The following is a 19,096-nucleotide window of genomic DNA, read 5'->3' on the forward strand; positions in this document are numbered from 1 at the left end:
CTTTTGGGATTGTGAATATAATATGTTTTCATATTTTTATTGAACAGTTTTCACGTAGGATTTTTGTACTTGTCATTAACCTCCTCCTTAACTCAATGAACCTGCTTTTTAAGAAGATTTAAATTTCCTCTTGGTTTTCTACTATGTTCATCATCATGCACCAACACACCAAAACAAATTCCCTGTATGTGAAAATCTATTAGTATAGTATAGTATAATATAAGTATTAAGGTATCCACATACAGACACGTTTCAAACTGCATTATGAAGCATGCAGAAGCAGTTTTATTGTTCTTTTGTCACAAATAACCACAACAGATAACATCTGAGAGACAGTGGAAGAAGTTTTAAGATCCTTGACCATAACAAATGTAACCACAGTATAAAATACTTTATTACAAGCTAAAATCCTCCGTCATCCAAAATTCCACTGGAGTATAACTACAGATGAATTGTATAGAAGCAGAAATATAATTCAAGGATTAAAAGTGAAAGTCCTTATTATGCAGCAAAATGCCTCCTTCAGTTACATTCTTATAGTTATATTATTGGATTATTATTGATGATAAACATATAATACATAATAAACATGTATTGTTAATGTTATTAATGTGAAATTAAGTTAATTTTAAACACTTTAAATACTATTGCCCCGTTTAACCATTAATGCAGCTATTTTATTAAGGTGATCATGTTTTTTTAAACATTAAAATCTTAATTGACACAGACCCTAGATAGTACAGGTGTCGAATAAATGTAGCATAGTCAACAACTGCACATAAAGAGGGTGTATATACTGTAAGGTCTCAAACTTAGTATGCAAAGTGTAAGTGCAGAGATCTGTTGTGATCTGAATTGAAGTTCATTTAAGTAAAAGTACAACAGTCCCTCTGAAGTATAAGTGAGTAGTGATACTAAGTAGATAAAGTGTAATGGGTGTATTCCTCTGAGCTTCATATTTTAATGTATAGAGGCCTGTGAGGGTGTCGTCAGCCTCCAGAAGTCTTTCCTGTTTCCATCTCACAGCCACGTATGCTTAATCAATGTGCTCAGAGGTGTTTACATTATCCTCTCCTCTCTTAGTTGTTGTTGGGACATGCCTAAACGTTTTATATCCTCTTAACGCGCTGATCTCATTTACTCCATGAGTGATTTCCCTTACTTGATCATATGAGCATCATTAAAAAACTAAATATATCATCCTGATTACATTGAATGTTATATTACCCCAAATAAATGGAAACACATGTTTAAAATCAGTAATTTTTTATTATTTCTTTAGGAGCTAGGAAAAAGTAAACCAAATAAATTTTAACATAAGTTTGTACAATGCAATTAAGATCGGGAAGCAGAGAAATTATGCAATACGTCGAGAGGTACAAGATAAAAAATGGTCTTGTGTGTTCCAGGGTCTCGGGAGCAGGGAGATGATCCTGATTACAACGGATTCAGAGTCATCTATATGCTGGATTAAAGTTGTAAAAATTGGAGGCAAGGTCTCTGGCTCCAATGGGGGAAATTCTGTTTGCATTATCTCAGCACTGACATAACACTCAAAAATAACCTTACAATGTTGACACGAATATAAAATAAGCAAAATACAGATGGTAATTACAGATGAATTAAGCAACAACACCATGCTTCGTCAGCTAAGGTGCAAAATGAACAGAGAGGTTAAGGGGAGGCATGCTGTTAAACAGGAAGAGGAACAAAAAATACAAAGCTAGAACTAACTCTTTATCTGTGGAAACCACAATTTACAGAGTGATTTTTAACATCAGTCAAAAAAAATAACTTAAAGTAAATACAAAATAAATTCAAACCTTAAACTACAGGGGTGATGTACTGAAAATTTTACAACTCAGTTGTTTTTGCTTATAATAAATGTATTCTGGAAGTAAACTCTTGGGTATGACTATAACCATTCAAGTGTCAAAGGTCGGGTCAGTTTGACCCACATCATGGTAGAAAGAACAGAGTCCTCGTGTTTATCAGCGCACTCACTGCTGACATAACCTCTTACTTTTATTATATCTGCCCGGTGTGCAGGGCAGAGGGGAAGCCCTTCAAGTATTTGTTTTTCCTTATTTGCCTCAATCAAATCAAAAATTATTTCTGCACCATAACCAAAGAACCTCAAGATAAACAACAGAAAATAAGAAAACTAAAACAACAAAGAGTGAGTAAGGAAGGAACTTTTTTTTTTTTCCAATTTGAGAAATTGTATTTGGTTAACAGTCCGCCAGGGGGTGCTGTTGACCTTATTATTGGAGCTGAGGAACTAATGGAGTAATAGAAGAGTATTATTTCCATGTGTTTGCAGTCTGCGAAAGGGACGAGCGAGAGGGGATCATGTCCAGCAGGTACTCCCTCTGACGAGCGTCCACGGTAGCCGACGTCTTGTGACCGGTCAGGCTGGGGTTCACGTAAGCCATAGTCACTCCTGAGAACATGCAACAGAGCAGCAGATCAGGGTGTGAGACTTGCAGCATGTTGTCGGTTTAAATCTTTTAGAGTAAAGTGAAAAAAGCAGTGTGGTATAGTGCAGCACCTGATGATTTAGACACCCATGTCCCCACAGCACACAGACAGACAAAAGGAAACATGAGAGAATTTCTACTCGGAGGAAGAGGAGAGACACCCAGGAACAGATACACCACCAGACTGAGGGACTATATTAGGAAGATGAGACCAATTGCAGAGGGGGAACTGGAGAGTGGGATTGCCTTGTCCAAAAACATTTCCTCCTGCATGTTTCTTTACCTTAGGTTTTTTGCTCTAATGTGTGTGTGTGTGATTGTTCGAGAGAAATGACTCCTTAACACTAGAAAATTGGAATTTAAGGAAGTGTAAGGATTGCTTTGGGACCAGACAGGAATTTGAAAGAGAGCAGATGTCAGGCGCCACAGTCGGGCTGGTATGTGCGTCTACCTGTGTTGCTGTTGCTCTGCTTCTTCCATGCAGTGGATGAGGCACTGCCTCCGCTGATAATCCTGCCGCCGACGATTCCACTGCTGCTCACCTTTGAACTCTGGACAGAACGGTGGGAAACATGGGCGTGCTTACCTGGCCGGGTGACCAAGGCTGCCGCCGCCACCGCACTCTGCAGCTGGGAGGAGGAGGAGAAGGAATGGGGGAGGCCCCTCATCCCCATTGATGAGACACTGTGGGACAGCTGGCCCTGGGAACTCTGGAGTTCAGAGACACACAGAGAGGTTTTCACTACAGCACCTTTTACACTGGTCAAAAAACCCACAAACATCTGGCTTTTGTCGTTGATTAACAACGTGTAACAGTGATTGTTTTTCTTCGTAATGTGCAAGATGCAACACCAGCTAGACAGCAAGGTTTCTGATGCATCTGTGACATCTAACGTGACCCACCAGGGGAAAAGAACATGAATGCAAAGTCCTCTACTGGCAATGAGAAAGTAGTCAATTGCCTTTTAAGCAGGTTTACCCACATCCATAAAAACCTGTGATACCTACTAATTGTAGTGTTTAGTGAGTTATTGATAGCACAAAGGTTACTTTCAAAAAGAAAAACTGATTCCAACCTTGATGGAGTGATGGTGGAGGATGTTGGCTGCTCGGCTGGCCTGGTGGTGGTGCTGGAGGGCGGACGCTCTGGCATGAGCTTGCTTCAGTTGCTGAGACACCAGCTGCTCTGCCTTCAGTGATGAAGAGGATGAGGAGCCACCGTGGGACCCTGACGACGTCTGCTGGAAGATTCGCTGCTCTATTTCCTGCTCCTGCTGCAGCGCTTTGACAAACGCAGCTTTCAGCCGACTGGTATGCTCGGCTTTTAGAGCCTTTTTCTGATTGGACGACATGCAGTCCTCACAGAGCACTTTAGTCTTGTCGTGCCTCCAGCGGCAGGTGAAGTCAGTGTTGCACTGAGTGCAGATGAAGGGGTCTTTGCTAATGGCCTTGGACAGTGCTACACCTGTCTTCCCTGAATGGAGACAGACAGGAAACCCACAGACACTTATCTTAGTTTAAAATGTAGATTAAAACCAGTGGATACAACTTTAAGATGCTCAAAATCTAGAAGCTGGAATTTTCAGTTGATAGATAGATTCATTGGCTTATCTTTTTATCTGAACCTGTAAAGAAAATCCATCAAAACAGAAAACCAACCCACCTCTGTGTATGGTATCCAGCAGATTCTGTACCACATCCTCCAGTCCCACCAGGTAGATGAACTCATTATTGGCTGCTGAAGGCAGGAAGTTGAACTCTGGGGCAGGGGGCTTGGGCGGGGGGATCTCCAGGAGGGTCTTCTCCAGTTGCTTTCTCAGGGCGAGTTTAGCTGCAGCTTGGCGGCTGGCTGGAGAGTCGTTGACTCCCAACAAACCGCTGCTTCCTGAGGAGGAGCCCTTCAAACTGGATTGTGAGGCCTTTGAAAAGTGAAGAGACAGAAGAGAAGACATCTGGTTTGAACATCCAGTCAAAGTCATAATGTGTTTGACTTGTTTGAGCAGTAAAGAAGTGACCAAAGTCCCAGGGTGAACAATAACTGATCATTAACTCAAAGCTTTTGTGACAGCTCATGTACAAAAATACTATCAACTGTAAGTGTATAAATATAAATAAAATCCAGAGGTTACTATATGATTATTATAAATAACATTCATGTCTATGGTTTTACAGATCTGCTTATAAAATAAATAGCTGATTACCTTATTTTCACAGTGTCACCTTTTTGTTTATTAGTTCATCGAAAAAAAGAAGCTGGAAATGTTTTAGCAGCGATAGTGGACATTCATTAAAAAATATATTATTTAATATAGTTGTGTGCCGTCAACGCAAGTTGTGCTTAACCTGTCAAAGCTAAAAAATAGACATGAATTAGTTGGCAACCGAGTGGAAGTTATATTTCTCCTTATATCTGATCTTAAAAGATTTCTATCCCATAAAAGGATCTGATATTGCCTGTTTGAATTCATTTTATTTTCTGCCCTCTTGTGGCTGCAGTAGGCTGTTGTCCATTTAAAGATTCCTAACACTTTTCAAAATATGTAAAAACAATACTTTGCTTATAATAATGATTTGGATTTGATTGTTTTTTATTTCATTTCTAATTCTTGAAAGTTCACCTCCTCGAGCTCCCTCGTTGAAAAATCAAGAATCTATTAACATAAAAATATTTTTCTTTTTAAAAAGCGAACTACTGAACATCTCCAACTAACAGTGCATCCTCAGTGTTTGTGCACTGAAGGTCTCAAGTCTTGAAATCTAACTAGTGTATGTTACACATTAGACCACGACTCATTTTCAAATGAATTGTGATGTCACAAAATTTAGCTTTTAAACTCAAGACTTGAGGTGTGAACAGAAAACCTTTCTTCCTTCAGCAGATACATTTAAAACAGATCTTTACTGTCAAACACATTCATCCCTGTAAGATATTATACCATTTCTTCTAGACTGAATGGCAACACATGCGGTATATATTCTCTTGTTTTTAACTTGGAAGCACTGGTGAGACACTGACCATCATGTTAGCACTATTTCCAACTCTGATGAGGCCTGACTGCATCATTCCTCTCTGGCCCTGGGCTGTAGGGGCCGAGGTCCTGGGGCCCAGAAGCAGAGGAGGGGGTCCTGAGCCTCCGGAGGCAGCCAGCTGCTGCTGCTGCTGCTGGCGGAGAGCCTGGATCTGCTGTGAAGATACAGAGATGGTCTAACCAGGACAATGAGAGGGACGACATGGAGGGACATCACACACACACACGAAGGTGGTGGTGGACGAGGGAGGGGACAGCCAAAGCACCATAGCAAAGGGCACAGAGAGAGAGAGGTGCAAAGAGAGACCATAAGTCCTATTATGTTTTATTATTAATTATAATTATTACCCAGCAGTTTGTCTGGAGGAGTGAAAGAAAGCAGTGAGGCCGAATACCTTAGAATATCAATGCCCAGACAATGAGATTTTATAAAATAAAAAAAAAAGTGTTTTAAATGAATAAAATTAGAATGCTAAAATTATAGCAAAATAATAATTACCATGCTAATAACAGCATTTAAATTCCTCCCATGACTCACCTGCGCCCCTCTGACCAGAGGCGGCATGATGATCTGGGAGCCATGTTTGGACGAGATCTGCTGCCCTCCTCTTACCAGTGGCGGAGGGATGACCGTGCCTGAACTCCTGCCCGTCAAAATCTGGTGAGAGAAAAGCACCATCAGTTTGAACAACAGTACGAGGGGGATCCACACTGCCACCTGAGTGCAAACAGTATGTGATATTTCCACACTAACCTGCTGGGAGCCTTTATTGCTTACAATGGTCCCTCGAATAAGAGGAGGAGGAGCAGAGGAGCCAGACAGACCCGACGGCTGGAAAAAGAGGAAGATAATAAACGACGAACAGAAAAATAAATTTAAGAGGAAGACCTGTGTTGTAGGGATGTGCAACTCTTTGTGTGACCCTGTGCAGCTGTGGGTAATAACTATGGTCTACCTTCTGGAGATTGTCCCTCTGTATTTGGCTCTGTCGGAGTTTCTTCAGCAAAACCAACTTGGCCTCCTCCAGCCTCAGCTCCTCCTTCAGCTGCTTGATGATTCGCCCCCTCTCCTCAGGGCTGCTCTTCTACACGCAACAGATCACAGAACATCCCTGTTACACCATCCACTTTACAAAAGACAAAAATACCTCTCCAGCTACTGAAATGTAAAATGTCATCTGGACCTTGTTTCCACCAACAGTCATGCATGATATGGGACATTTTCAGCAGCTCTGGGCATCTCTGACATAAATCTATGAGGTAAAAAATAAAAATCACTTCTTCACACTATGTCCCACTTTCCTGTGTCAAGATCTTACTAGAATTAATGCTCATACATATATATGCGCCTCTAACAACCAATCAGGATTCAGTTTTACAACCATAATATACAATATTTGGTGAAGACTTAAATGTATTGTAATTGTATTTTAAAAACAAAAACACATTGTGTGGTCACAGTGACCTTGAATCATCACCAAGATCTAATCGCTTCATGATCGAGCACAAGTAAACGTTTGTGCCAAATTTAAGGAAAATCCCTCAAGGTGTTTCTGAGATATCTACTTCCCAAGAAAAGGTCAGACCTAACAGAAGAACAATCGGAAAACATTAAACTTCTTGCAAAGGCTTTCAAAGACATGGAAGCATAAAAAAATCTTGAAGTTCAAACTCGAGGTTGTGAAAAAAGCCTAAACATAGGAAACAATCTCAACAGAACAGCAGCACGAAGTGTACAACTTGTAGCTTCATGTTTCTTTGTCTCACCATGAGAAGGTCGGTGTCCAGCTCCTTAAAGTGGCTCAGGCCGTTCCTCGGAGGACTCGGGGAGTCATTATCCGACAAGATGATTACATCATCATCTTCAGGGGACGGAGGGCGTTTCTCCCTTTTTATACTGCTGGACATGAGGGAGACAAAGACAATCTGATTTATATTTCAGCTTTTTAAAATGCAAGCACTAATACTGTAAATCATGAACACAAAAACAGGAATATATCGGGATAATGTGACTTATTATGCAAGTAGCTTTAGGATTTTGTTTGACAGAATCACAAATATTGTGCATAGGCTTGTTCCAGCTCTTTACTTCCGGATATGAAATATATATATAAAAAATATGTGTGTGTGTGTGTGTGTGTGTGTGTGTGTGTATGTATATATATATACACACACACATTATATTTTTACAGCAGCATCTCTCCATCAAATTAACACATCATAGGGGCCTTGCACATCATTTTATACACACCTTTTCTTTTATTCAGACGTTTCAAATAAAGACATTGGGGTCCCCCACTAGAATCTAAAATAAATGTTGTTTGGGTTTAAACACTGTTTAGCTGCTAAGCATGAGCTGAAGAGGGCAACAATATTTCAAGGCTGTTTGAGGCAAGGTGAAGAAGCACTCCTGAACTGGCTCAAATATTAGATTATATTAGAAATGTCTGAATTCACAGAGGTCTGCTCCTCAACTATAATTATAATTTATGACCGCGGCTTGATTTGCTCAACGATGATCTAGCAAGTCCAGACTCTCCTCGTAGATTCTCCTCATGTCGATGCTACTAACTAACAACAGATCTGTTCTAAATGCCACAGAGGGGCAAGGTGGGACACAAAGCAGCAGTCAAAGGTCTTTATTTCACAGTGAAACGGCCGTTTGAAAGCACAAACAGGATATAATGTATAATAGAGAATCACCTGTACAGGACTAACGTCATCATACAAAGCATGCTACAGAAATTAAAACAAGCGGGGAAGGTTGGAGGTTGTTTGGATCAACCGTCACTCTGGTCTACAAAATCCTGTTTTCTGATGATCATTTTGCACTTAATTCCACAAACATCTATAACCTTGGCTGCACGGCGCTGACTTCACATCGCAGGCTTTATATGTGACAGCAAGATGACCTAAATTCATTGACTAGTGTCACTCACCAACTGAAGACCATGAGCAATGCTCCCATAAAAAACAAGGATGGCCTTGTCGTTTCACAGATTATGGGTTTCTATGAGGCATAAAGAGCCGTTAAAGTCAACGCATGACAACGTGAGGCCTGTCTCTTTGCCTGCGTGTGTGTGCGTGTGTTAGTCCCTCCTCAGGGCTTAGCGCCATCATCACTTCCTGTGGATTAATCACTTCTCTTCCAAAGAAGTCACATGACCCCAAAGTCATCATCACGTGACACTCACTTTTCCTCCCCCCCACCCTCTCCCCTTCCCTCCTCCCCTGACTGCTCCTTCCACTGTGGAAACCATGGCAACAACCGGCTGGAACCGGTTTGTGACACACGGCTTCATTTTGTGTGCGGGGAGTTTTTTAGGGTTCAGGTGGTTAGTGGGGGGAAAATGGAGGTAGAGTCAAAGAGGAAGTTATACATCACCTCTGACCACAACAACACCACCCACAATCCCCCCCAAACACTAAGTTTAAACAACATCCCGCTCATAAAGTAACTTTAAACATATTTAAGTCTTTTTAGATTCTATTTTCTCTTTTTGTAAATTCCCATGTGTTTTTTTTTGAAGAGTACAAATTTAGAAAAGGAGCTCGAGTCTTTCCTGCACATTCACCCCATTACTTCTTCTGACAGTTACTTTCTCGTGTTTGTTTCAGTTGAGCTGAGTTTACTGTGAACCGTTCCTCACCCCTTTGACGTGCTCATATCCACAGGCTGCTCCCCCATCTGAACTTCAACTTTAATGGTGGCCTTCACCTCGCCCGCAGCCAGCATGCCACCTGACGCCTTTGGCTCTGTCGGTCGAGTCCGGCTCCTCGCATCTATAGCTGGCTCCGTCCTGCTGGCTTTATCATTGCATTCAGTCCGATTGTCCACGCTGGGTTCAGCCGCCTGCTGTGTCTGGGTTGTCTCCCCATCATCTTTAACCGTCTGGGAGGCCGATGGTAACACTAAAGGTAAAGGCAAGCTGCTCTGCTCTTGCTCTTGCTCGTCCTCTTGCTCGTCCTCTGATCCGGTGCTAGTCCGGCTCTGACCATCCTGCGCCATGAGAGGGTCAGGTTTTGGTGTAGTTTCAGCCTGTGCTGTGGGTTCAGATGGGTCCAGTTTAGGCTTTTTGCTGTCATTTTCAACATCAGAGGATTCTAAAGACTGGGGCTCAGTATCCTTATCCAGCGCCCTCTTCTGGCTGCGCGTCTGGCGCACGGCCTCCTCAGACATCCCCTGCAGAAAGAGGAAGAAATAACTGTTATCTTGACTGTTATTTATTCAAAGGGGATCAAAGTTATCGATCAAATTCCACAGGCTACAGAAATAATACAGAAAGCCTCTTAGCCAGACAAAAGTATATCAGAGCAGCACATATTCTCTACATATTTATGTGAACAAGTTGGTCAACAGGTTACAAAATTTATCTTTGTTTTGTACGACAACCAAAGCAACTCCAGAAATGCTCAATGTAAAAAAAAAAAAACATTATACCATTCAGGTGTTGATTGTCTGACAAACTGCAGAGTAAGAGTAGTTCTTCCCAAAAATATCAAGACATGTTTTTAAACACAGAAAACCACCACAATCTGAACTGCGATCTATCTCTCCAGTTTTGAAATTTACCTTCAAGAATATCCAGACGAAAACCAGCATATGGACTTTTCTATTTGCACCTTTAAAACCAAATATTGACACTGTTTTCATAAAACCAGAAGTTAAACTTCAATTTGAATCAGAAGTCAATAAATTACACAACCACTGAAAAACTGTTCTTTCTCAAGTAGAAAAAGATCATAGTAGTAGCAGATGCTGCTTTTGTTGTATCCTTTCACCTGCACTCATGTGTCGCTAACTGACTTTAATTGTCAGTGTTTCTGGACCCCGTGAGATACAGATCAGTGGAGTTGTACCGATCTGAGTGAGGCACTCGAAGGAAGTTGTTCCTTCTAAGGTTGTCGAATAGATTTGTCTTATTACATCGGAAGTGCTGACTGTTGCCAGGCAATGTTTATAGATAACTTTACTTTGACCAATATCTGACGGTGCATAACCGAACCACTGCCGCACTAGTGATTCTGAGTCCTTTTTTGGCACCGGCTCCTGATCTGCTATGTCCAATCACACATGAATCAGACCCTGTTCAGCACAGCCATTTAGTAGTATCACTGTCAAAAATGGCCCAAACTTTGTTGGAATATTGCTTTAAAAAGTTAACTAACCATTCAAATTTCTATTGCATTATATGTATAAGGGGAGAGCAAACCAATATGACAAACATAACTGTTTGAATAGGTATATTTTTCATTAAAAACATCTACATATCTACACATTAGAGTGTCACATATGAGTCAAGATGTGGCTGTTTGGGTGGAGCTCCAGACATCAGGCCATACTGAGCTGTTTGCATATTTTTGACACGTGCCCTCAGGTTGATTGTGCAGGAATGACATGTTAGCCTCGCTTACGTACAACTTTTTACCCTGAGGTTCTACAATGTCACTGATCAAGAAGTATTATTTAGGAAGCTCAAAGTTCAAATCACTCTAGTCTCAGAGGCTGAGTTGGGCTGTGCCCTCTCTGCCATCGTTACCACACAGTTACAGTTAAGTTATTTGTTTGTTTCAGTTTGATCTACGTCATTGTCGATGTCATTTTAAATCAATCAAAGTGACTCCTGTCCATCGTGCAGTTAATTTAGTTCAGACAGCCAAGCCATAATCAAATGGCTGTTTTTTTTTTTTTACAATCAACAATTTGATTATAGAATTGAATTTAGAATATTCTTTGGCCACCCTGTCTGGTTTGTGAATGTAGTTTGTGAATGTGTAAATGCCATAAAATATCACTAAATATCTCCACAGCCATTTTCAAACATGAACTCTGGGAAATGTGCGGAAGCAATTGTTTTGAGTTTTCCTTTCACATATAAACGACGCAGCAGGATTGTCCGGGTCAGATGTGCTCACAACAACAGGAAAATCTCCGGAGCATTCATGTGAGGGGTGGCGTCTGGGTAGAACATACAAGAAGCAGGACAAGGACGTATAAATTCCAACTGCTGCAGAACTTGTTTACAGCACATTGACACCGGCGTCAGCCCTCATCGCCAAAAGCTCTGGAATCTTGTCTTTCCAAGTTGACATCCTCATCTGCGTCCTCTGTATGCTTTTCATCCTGAGAAATTTGTACTCAGTTTTTTATCTGTCAGGTGATAGAAACGTCATCAATGTTTTTGCAGGTGTCTTAAAGACCCATCACTGTATAACATCGTCAGACCACCAACCCCTACTACGGAGCTATTAATATATATATATATATATATATATATATATATCATAATTCAAACAAAAATGACCTTGAGACAGCTGCAGAAAACACATGATCACCAGACTAAACAGGTTGAATTAGTGAGGTCACATGACCAAGATGTTGACTCAAGTACAATTTCAAAACATCCAATTATCCAAATTTCAGTGGAAACCAAAAAAGGAGTTCTCACTAAATACTCAGTGTTCAGTTCAAATGAAAAAAAAAAAAATCTTTGGATCACCTGATTGTAACGAGTTATTTTGAAAGATGGTAAAAAAATTGCTGCAGTGAGACATCAAACAGCTGCAAGAACATGACATCGTAATCAAATCGAGTTTAACAGGGACTTGGGAGAATATCTAAAATTAACTGGAGCATGATTTCTGTTACAATATTCATAACGACCAGTGGCTAGGAGTACTTTAGTTATTTATGTGTGCAAGTGAAACATTTTATATTTATTTCAAAGACTTAATCTTGTGTATAACCTCCCCCTCCCCCGGGTCTGGCACCAAGGAGAACCAGATACATTAACATCTGATGTCCCCGGGAAAACAAATCAAGTCCTACCAGATGATGACTTCTGGAAGCAGTGGATAGAGCAGCTTGTGTGTCAGACAGATAAGCATTGCATACTACTCCTAAATAGACAAACAACATCCATGCAGCGGCTGCTCTGAATTCTCAGCATCAAGTCAGACATGAGGAGACACAGAGAGACGATGGACCACATGGGTCGATACAAGTTTACCTTGAAGGTTTAGATAAAGGCCGACCACTTTGTTCTGTGTAAATCTCTGATGCACTTTCCACATCAGTATGTCAAGAGCCATTTATGTATAATAGACACCACACCCTATATATCAATGTTTGAGAGACTGTGTCCGAGAACAATCACACTTCACAGTATCTGAACAGGTCTTCACACAACTATTCTGTCACTTTTTGTTATAAGTGAAGCTAAAGTTGACCATTAGACTGGCTCGCTAACTTCTGGCTTCTGTCTCTGCTTCAGAGGTGTAGGTCTGTAAGTCTCACAAGGTCGGTTAATGACAGGTACAACAGCGAATAATTTCATTCGGTCTGAATGAAATGATTGGTCATGTTTTTGCCAGTCCTGTGAAGGCCATAGACACTGGCGTTTTTTTCCCCGACAACTTTATTTATTCATTTATCACAATGTGGAAAGAACTTCAACAAATAAGATTTTAAAAAGTGTTCACAACTTACCAACCCTACCTTTAAGTTCAATTAAAACGTCAAAACCATGATACTATAATAATATGTACACACTCATTGAAATGACTTTAGTCATTATCAAATGTGTTAAAGGTGAACGCATGCTGTCTCACATGGTACAGGAAGTGACCGATGGTCAAAGTTCACAGACTCTCAAACAGAAAGCACAAATGAAATTCAGAGTACACTCACATGGTTGCTGTACAGTATGTACACTGATCAACCACAAAGACAACAAAGTTATGCTCTGAATCATACATGAGTATGTATGTTACAGAGACCAGGCCCAGTCCTGCCAACTGAGGCCTTCAGGCTGCCCAGCACCACACTGCAGGAAGCTATGATTTTTTGCCGTGGGGGGGGGGGGACTACAATTAACCCTTGAGACCTAGGCTATGTCTGGACACACTGTACACACTCCAACCTCCTCCCCTTCCTGTTCTCGGAACGCTTATGGTAGCGAGCACAAAGCAGGCTCAGTGTGTCCACGGTGTACCTATCACAATGTACAGTGCGTGCAGTCACAACGTAGCATGCAGAGCAATCATCTGATAGTAGAGCTGTCGAAGTTTTTTTTTTAATACTCTGACATCACTGAGACACGCATGACATGACCCTTCCCAGGATTCACTGGGACACACAAAGCACTTTTCCTGCAAACCGGTTTAAACCGGTTGGCTAGTGTGTGTGTGTGTGTGTGTGTGTGTGTGTGTGTGTGTGTGTGTGTGTGTGTGTGTGTGTGTGTGTGTGTGTGTGTGTGTGTGTGAGAGAGAAGCTGAAGCTAGTTTAACCCTTCAGGTGCTGGAGAAGAGCTTCCACGGTGTGTGTGTGAGGGGGGTTGGGTGTAATGGTCATCAATTCTGGTGCATGTATCTGTGAAATGATGCTGGTGGAAGAAGTTAGACACGGGGAACGTCTTCCCGCAACCCCCCCTTCCACCAAACTTACACGTACACTGACCCTATCTTTGTAGCAGGGGATCTGAATGGCCGACGGGTTTCGCGTTTCATCTCCATGGCAGTTTACACACATTTCACTCATCCTCACACACACACACACACACATTGAATGGACCCTCCACCCAGCTGACGAAATAACATCACTTGTGTAAAGTCTCTAACAGCAGCTAAAACTGAAAGGAAAACTCGACTTTACAGGTATTACACACATATTCACGATACACACAGTTGACATACAAGTCGACCTTTACTAACTCACTAACTGTTAACTATCTGGACGAGGGTGACAGGACACTATCAATTTCAATATAATACAATTTCTGTGAGTAGGCAGGTGAGATGAAGGTTTTTAGGGTATGATTATCAACATAATCCAAAATACTTACACAACTTCACAACACTGTAAATTCCTCGTTATACAGTGTGTGGTGGTCATGGTGATGTGCTGGTAATCAGAGTCATAGATTAAATCTTTTCAATTGCAGCAATATACTATAGACAAAGAAAACAAGTGACATTGTCTCCATGGCCTTTAACAAAACACATCTTTCTTCACCATTCTACAATATCTGTGTATTTCCCAGAATACTGTTGTGTCTTCCATTGTAGGGGTGGGTGGCATTTATGTACAAGGTCTACAAACAGAACACGAGGAGAGATATGAGCATTGATATGAACTTTCTTTCACGTTTGTACAGTGATAACATTATGTGTACTCGCTGCATATTACCTGGTGCTGTTGTTATCATAGACACTGTTATTGTCACATATATGTTGTGGTATTAACTGTAAAGTCACAGCACCAGCACTAGTCCATGCTACGTAAATAAATATTTAAATAAAAAAAGACCAATTTACATTGACGAACTTAGTGATGAGCTACAGACAAAGAAAAGACAAGGGTTATATTTAAATAAAATGTCTCTCAAGGGTCTAATGTAAACCACTGTTTGAAGAAGTTTTATAAAATATGAATTCCTGCAGCCTCAGCTCAGTGTAATCATTAAGTAAGTATGACATAACATTGAATTTGTATGCAAATATCACTTTAAAGACATGCATTGAAGTCCAGACATTTTCCTGAAACTTTACAGAGGGGCTGTATGCAAGTTGCTCTGGACATTTTCCAGAACTATTTCTGCCATGCCCTTAATAAAATGTCCGGAAAATGACAGAGTGAGAGTATATCCAGAAAACTCACCGGGAGCCAGTGAGCCTGAAGCAAAACTGGAGAAACACAAACATCTGAAGATGAAAAAGAGGAGCAATACAAGTAAGATGCAGACAAACATGTCAACTCAGAAAGACAACAAGATTCAAGAGCGTTTGTCGATAAGGGCGATGCCAGTGTCGATCTGCTGTAAGCAAAAACATATGAATTCCACAGTGGGATATATACGTCATGTCCTGCCTCCTGCCTGCTCTATCCCTCACCTTAGTGGTCTGGACATTTTCCTGTTGTTGTGAACGTGTCTGACCCAAACAATCTCCTGCTGCGTTCATCATATGTGAAAGGCAAACAATGGAAAATTAGCTCCTGACGTTTCATGTCTGAAGTGTAACACAGCAATGCATGTAAGGCTAAATGCAAAGTAACTTCACTGAAAACAGATAATTTGTCAATGAACTTTATCTCTTTTGGCCATAGTATTGCCAACCGTGCGCCTGTGTGCTCATTACTCAGACTACATTAACTAACACCACCATATGACTCCAGTAACAAACGCCACCTCTATCTTTATCATATCACCATGACATGTTCATTAATTAGTTAATACCTTATAAACATGTAAGGCTTCTTAATCTACAGAGTTCCTAATAACACATTTAAAGCAGATAGGCTGTGTACTTTAATGTGTGATAAGCCATGAGAGTATTAAATTGAGTTATTACTTCATGTCTCGCTTGTCGTCTTTGGTGAACGTCACAGGAGCAATTATCGTAGAATCTGATCTAATCACACCATCACATCATCCTCCAGTTAACATTTGCTATGTAATTAAATCATAGTGATCACTGCCACGTTATCAGAGTGCACTGTGCAGGCCTTCAGCTCTTAGCAAGTGTGGCTTTTCACCATCGTAGAATACTTTAAACTGGCATCTGGGGTTCTCCATTCAACAGAGTTTACACTTTATCTGCACCTGTCTGGTTTTCTGCTCAGTGCCATCTTTTCCTGCCCCAAGGTGCTTATTCCTCCTGTCACTCGTGGATCATGTCAATCTTTGTCAATCTTCAGCCACTCAGTCGTCAGTGCTCACTCTAAACCATCAATGATGTCTGGCTGCAGTATGTGTTCAGCATTTTATTTATCCACCGACAGACCTTTACCCTGTGGAAACGCATTCCTGCACCACACAAGGGTTTCAAACTGTGCAGCCACACAGACACACACCACCTTGTAAAATTGCTGCACCCGCAAAAATATTCGTATCAATTATCTGGCTGCATCTCTCTCAATAACAAATGATAGTGACCATGGCCTCTGAGCACTAACATGAAACCATCCACTTTTGCATGATTACACATAAAACAATTTAATCTGACTGGGTGTAATTTACCAAACGAGCATAGGAGCTGGTCATAGCCAAAACTAATATTTGTGGGTCACTAGCTTGCTCAATTAAATAACTCAGACTATTAACAAGTCGGTGTTTTATGCAGCAGCTAACACCATTGTCTCCACGAAACAGGCAGAACAAAGGCAATTAAAAAGCAAATGGCTCCCTATATATCTGATGAAGTCACAGAGCCTTGACCAAACAGCTGCCCTGTGACCCCTGCAGTCATGTGCAGCAGCTTAAAACAAGGGCCAGCGGATGACCCTTTCCAGAACAGCGGCTGGTTGCACAACTACTCTGGATCAGTCTTGTGTGCGCAACACTGTGCAACAGTCCTCTCTGGAAAACCAGACTGAACCCTCTGACTCACTCAAGTCTTGTTATTCTAATACCACGAATCCAGTCACTCTGGGATGGAGAGGAACAACCGCAGCATCGTGCCATGGAGGTACAACTTCGGCACCGTCTGTCACGACAGGTAGTTCAGCAGTCCCAGGGTCAAAGCATTGCATTCTGCTCCCTCCACTGAAGGCAACCTGTATATTGTTCACAATGACAGTTTGTAAACAAAGCACCCGTGCACTGGTGTGTTAACATGGAAAAAGCACTTTACAAGGCCTCTGTTCTCATGAACAACTGAGTGTTCATTCTAGAACTCCACAAAGAGGCAATAAAGTCTCCTAAAAGCCGACCACTTCACTGCCATACCCTCCACGGTCTACCAAAAGACTTTCAAGTGCCCCTGTTGTGTTGCGTTTCCCTGGCCTGGCTTCAGTACCATTTATACAACAATTGCCACTAAGAACGTTAAATACATTAGGGAATTAATTTATTTTAATTAGGGAATTTATCAGCAGCAACCTCAACAAAGGACAACGATTAACTGATTTCAGATTCATGAGACTGCCCAAGAAGTTGTTATTCTGGACCGTGGAAAAAACGAATAATTAATAATTTATCAAATAAAATCAATCGATTGAAGATTCATGAATAATGACATCATGCATTCTTGAATCCATACACGTATGTCATTAGTCTAATTAGCACATTGAATCACTGTTATTCTCCAACAACAGGGTAGACATGATGTAAAAGATCTTGAATAATAATAATGTCAAAAACAGAACATCATCAAATGTTCCATTGAATTGCAAAGTCTGAAACAATCACTGAAAGTTACCAGCACCTCTCAGCGCTTGCGTGTAGCTTTGTCAACATTTGATCATTCCTAATAAAAGTTTCAAAATCCATCTGTGAGCGTCCACATCCACAGATCATGGAGGAATGTGTATAAACTGGTTTGAGGACAGAGATCCAGCTACAGCTTTGTCCCGAAGCGCAGGGAAGTGTATGTGTGTGTGTGTGTGTGTATATGTGTATATGTGTGTTCAGCTTTAAGAGGAGGAAGACTACGGTTGTCACAGAGAGAAGTAGGAAGATTAGCTACCAGATAGCAGAACCAACACTGGTGCCACCGCCACGGGGGCTTAAAGCTGGCAGCAGCGTCCACCATTACCCCTGCACCACCCAGTACAACGTCCACAACCACCGTCAGCCCTTTAAAAAACTAAACCCAGCCCACACTACATGTGCAAGCAGCCGGCTTTTTTTTCTAATTATTGACGCCGCCTCAGTGGAGGTGAGCTTGTTGTTAGTTAGCGGGTGCTAGCGTTAGCTTACATCGCAACAAACAAAAACACGAAGCACGGAAACAAGCGGTTCGTGTCTGACCCCCAGCAGCCGGCGGGAGGGTCAACACCTAAGTAGGAAAAGTCCTCCAAGCCGGGCGGCTCCACGCCAACATGCCCCCTCGACAACAACCAGAACCGAGCCCGAATCGGTGACCTGGCCGCCTGCGCCCCGCTGCGGGACAAGCAGCGGCAGCGGCAGCAGCAGCCCCGGAAGGGGGGACACAAAGTTTCATCCCGCCGCTAAAAGTGAGGCTGTGTGGGGCTCAGTGGGACTGTTTACCTGGGTGCCCCCCCCCTCCCCGAGGAAAAACCTCCGAGTCGGAACTCGTACATTTCATCGACCGGCCCCACGGACGAAGCTGAGCCGTTGGCGGTGTAACGTTTTAATCCTCACCTCGTTCCACGACTTCCACCGCTACCACACCAGGTCCCGGCTCATATTTACAAACTGCCACGCTCCACCAAACCCGAAATAAAACCCATTCGGGCTCAGCAGCCCCCTCCTCTCCTCCCCGGCGCTCAACCTTTGGCTCTGCGGAGAAGTGTTACTTTTCAACAGCCCATCAGCTTCTTTATCGTCACAGATAGGTGGAGGAAAACCTGGCTCCTCTCGACGCGTCCGAATAAAAGGCTCCCCTCGATCCACTCTCTACAAAACTTCGGCTTCACCTCTGTCAACTTACTCGGTCGCTTTGTGGCCCGATCGTCGCCGATGGTCGACCCGGGGATGTTTAGTCTGCAGTTAACCTCGGTAAATCGTTGCTTTTTTGAAAGCCAGGGGATATCCTCTTTTTTTTTCGGCCCTCCCCGCTGCCGCGTCTGTTGCCAAATAATGCGCCTCAACACACATGGAGCCGCTGCGTCCTCCTCAGTGGGCA

At 42.0% G+C, this 19,096-nt stretch overlaps 1 protein-coding gene across 7 annotated transcripts; it reads right to left on the reverse strand.

The window, feature by feature from the left end:
- Positions 1-1,249: 1,249 nt before the first annotated feature.
- LOC118117784 (transcriptional repressor p66 alpha) lies at positions 1,250-19,096 on the reverse strand. Of its 7 annotated transcripts, none has more exons than XM_035170330.2 (11): positions 18,902-19,096; positions 9,160-9,692; positions 7,277-7,406; positions 6,466-6,594; positions 6,264-6,341; positions 6,048-6,167; positions 5,497-5,685; positions 4,144-4,399; positions 3,557-3,954; positions 2,932-3,190; positions 1,250-2,443 (listed from the first exon to the last, which is right to left on the reverse strand). In XM_035170330.2, the coding sequence occupies exons 2-11, from the start codon at positions 9,687-9,689 to the stop codon at positions 2,304-2,306; spliced, it is 2,229 nt and encodes a 742-aa protein (XP_035026221.1). In that variant the 5' UTR covers positions 9,690-9,692; positions 18,902-19,096; the 3' UTR covers positions 1,250-2,303. The 7 variants fall into 7 exon arrangements, with proteins under 7 accessions (XP_035026221.1, XP_047197954.1, XP_035026218.1 ...); XM_047341998.1 differs by having other exon boundaries at positions 5,497-5,661; positions 18,902-19,095; XM_035170327.2 differs by having other exon boundaries at positions 7,277-7,409; positions 18,902-19,095.

Source organism: Hippoglossus stenolepis, chromosome 11 (genome assembly GCF_022539355.2).
Source record: "Hippoglossus stenolepis isolate QCI-W04-F060 chromosome 11, HSTE1.2, whole genome shotgun sequence".
Taxonomy (NCBI): Eukaryota; Metazoa; Chordata; class Actinopteri; order Pleuronectiformes; family Pleuronectidae; genus Hippoglossus; species Hippoglossus stenolepis.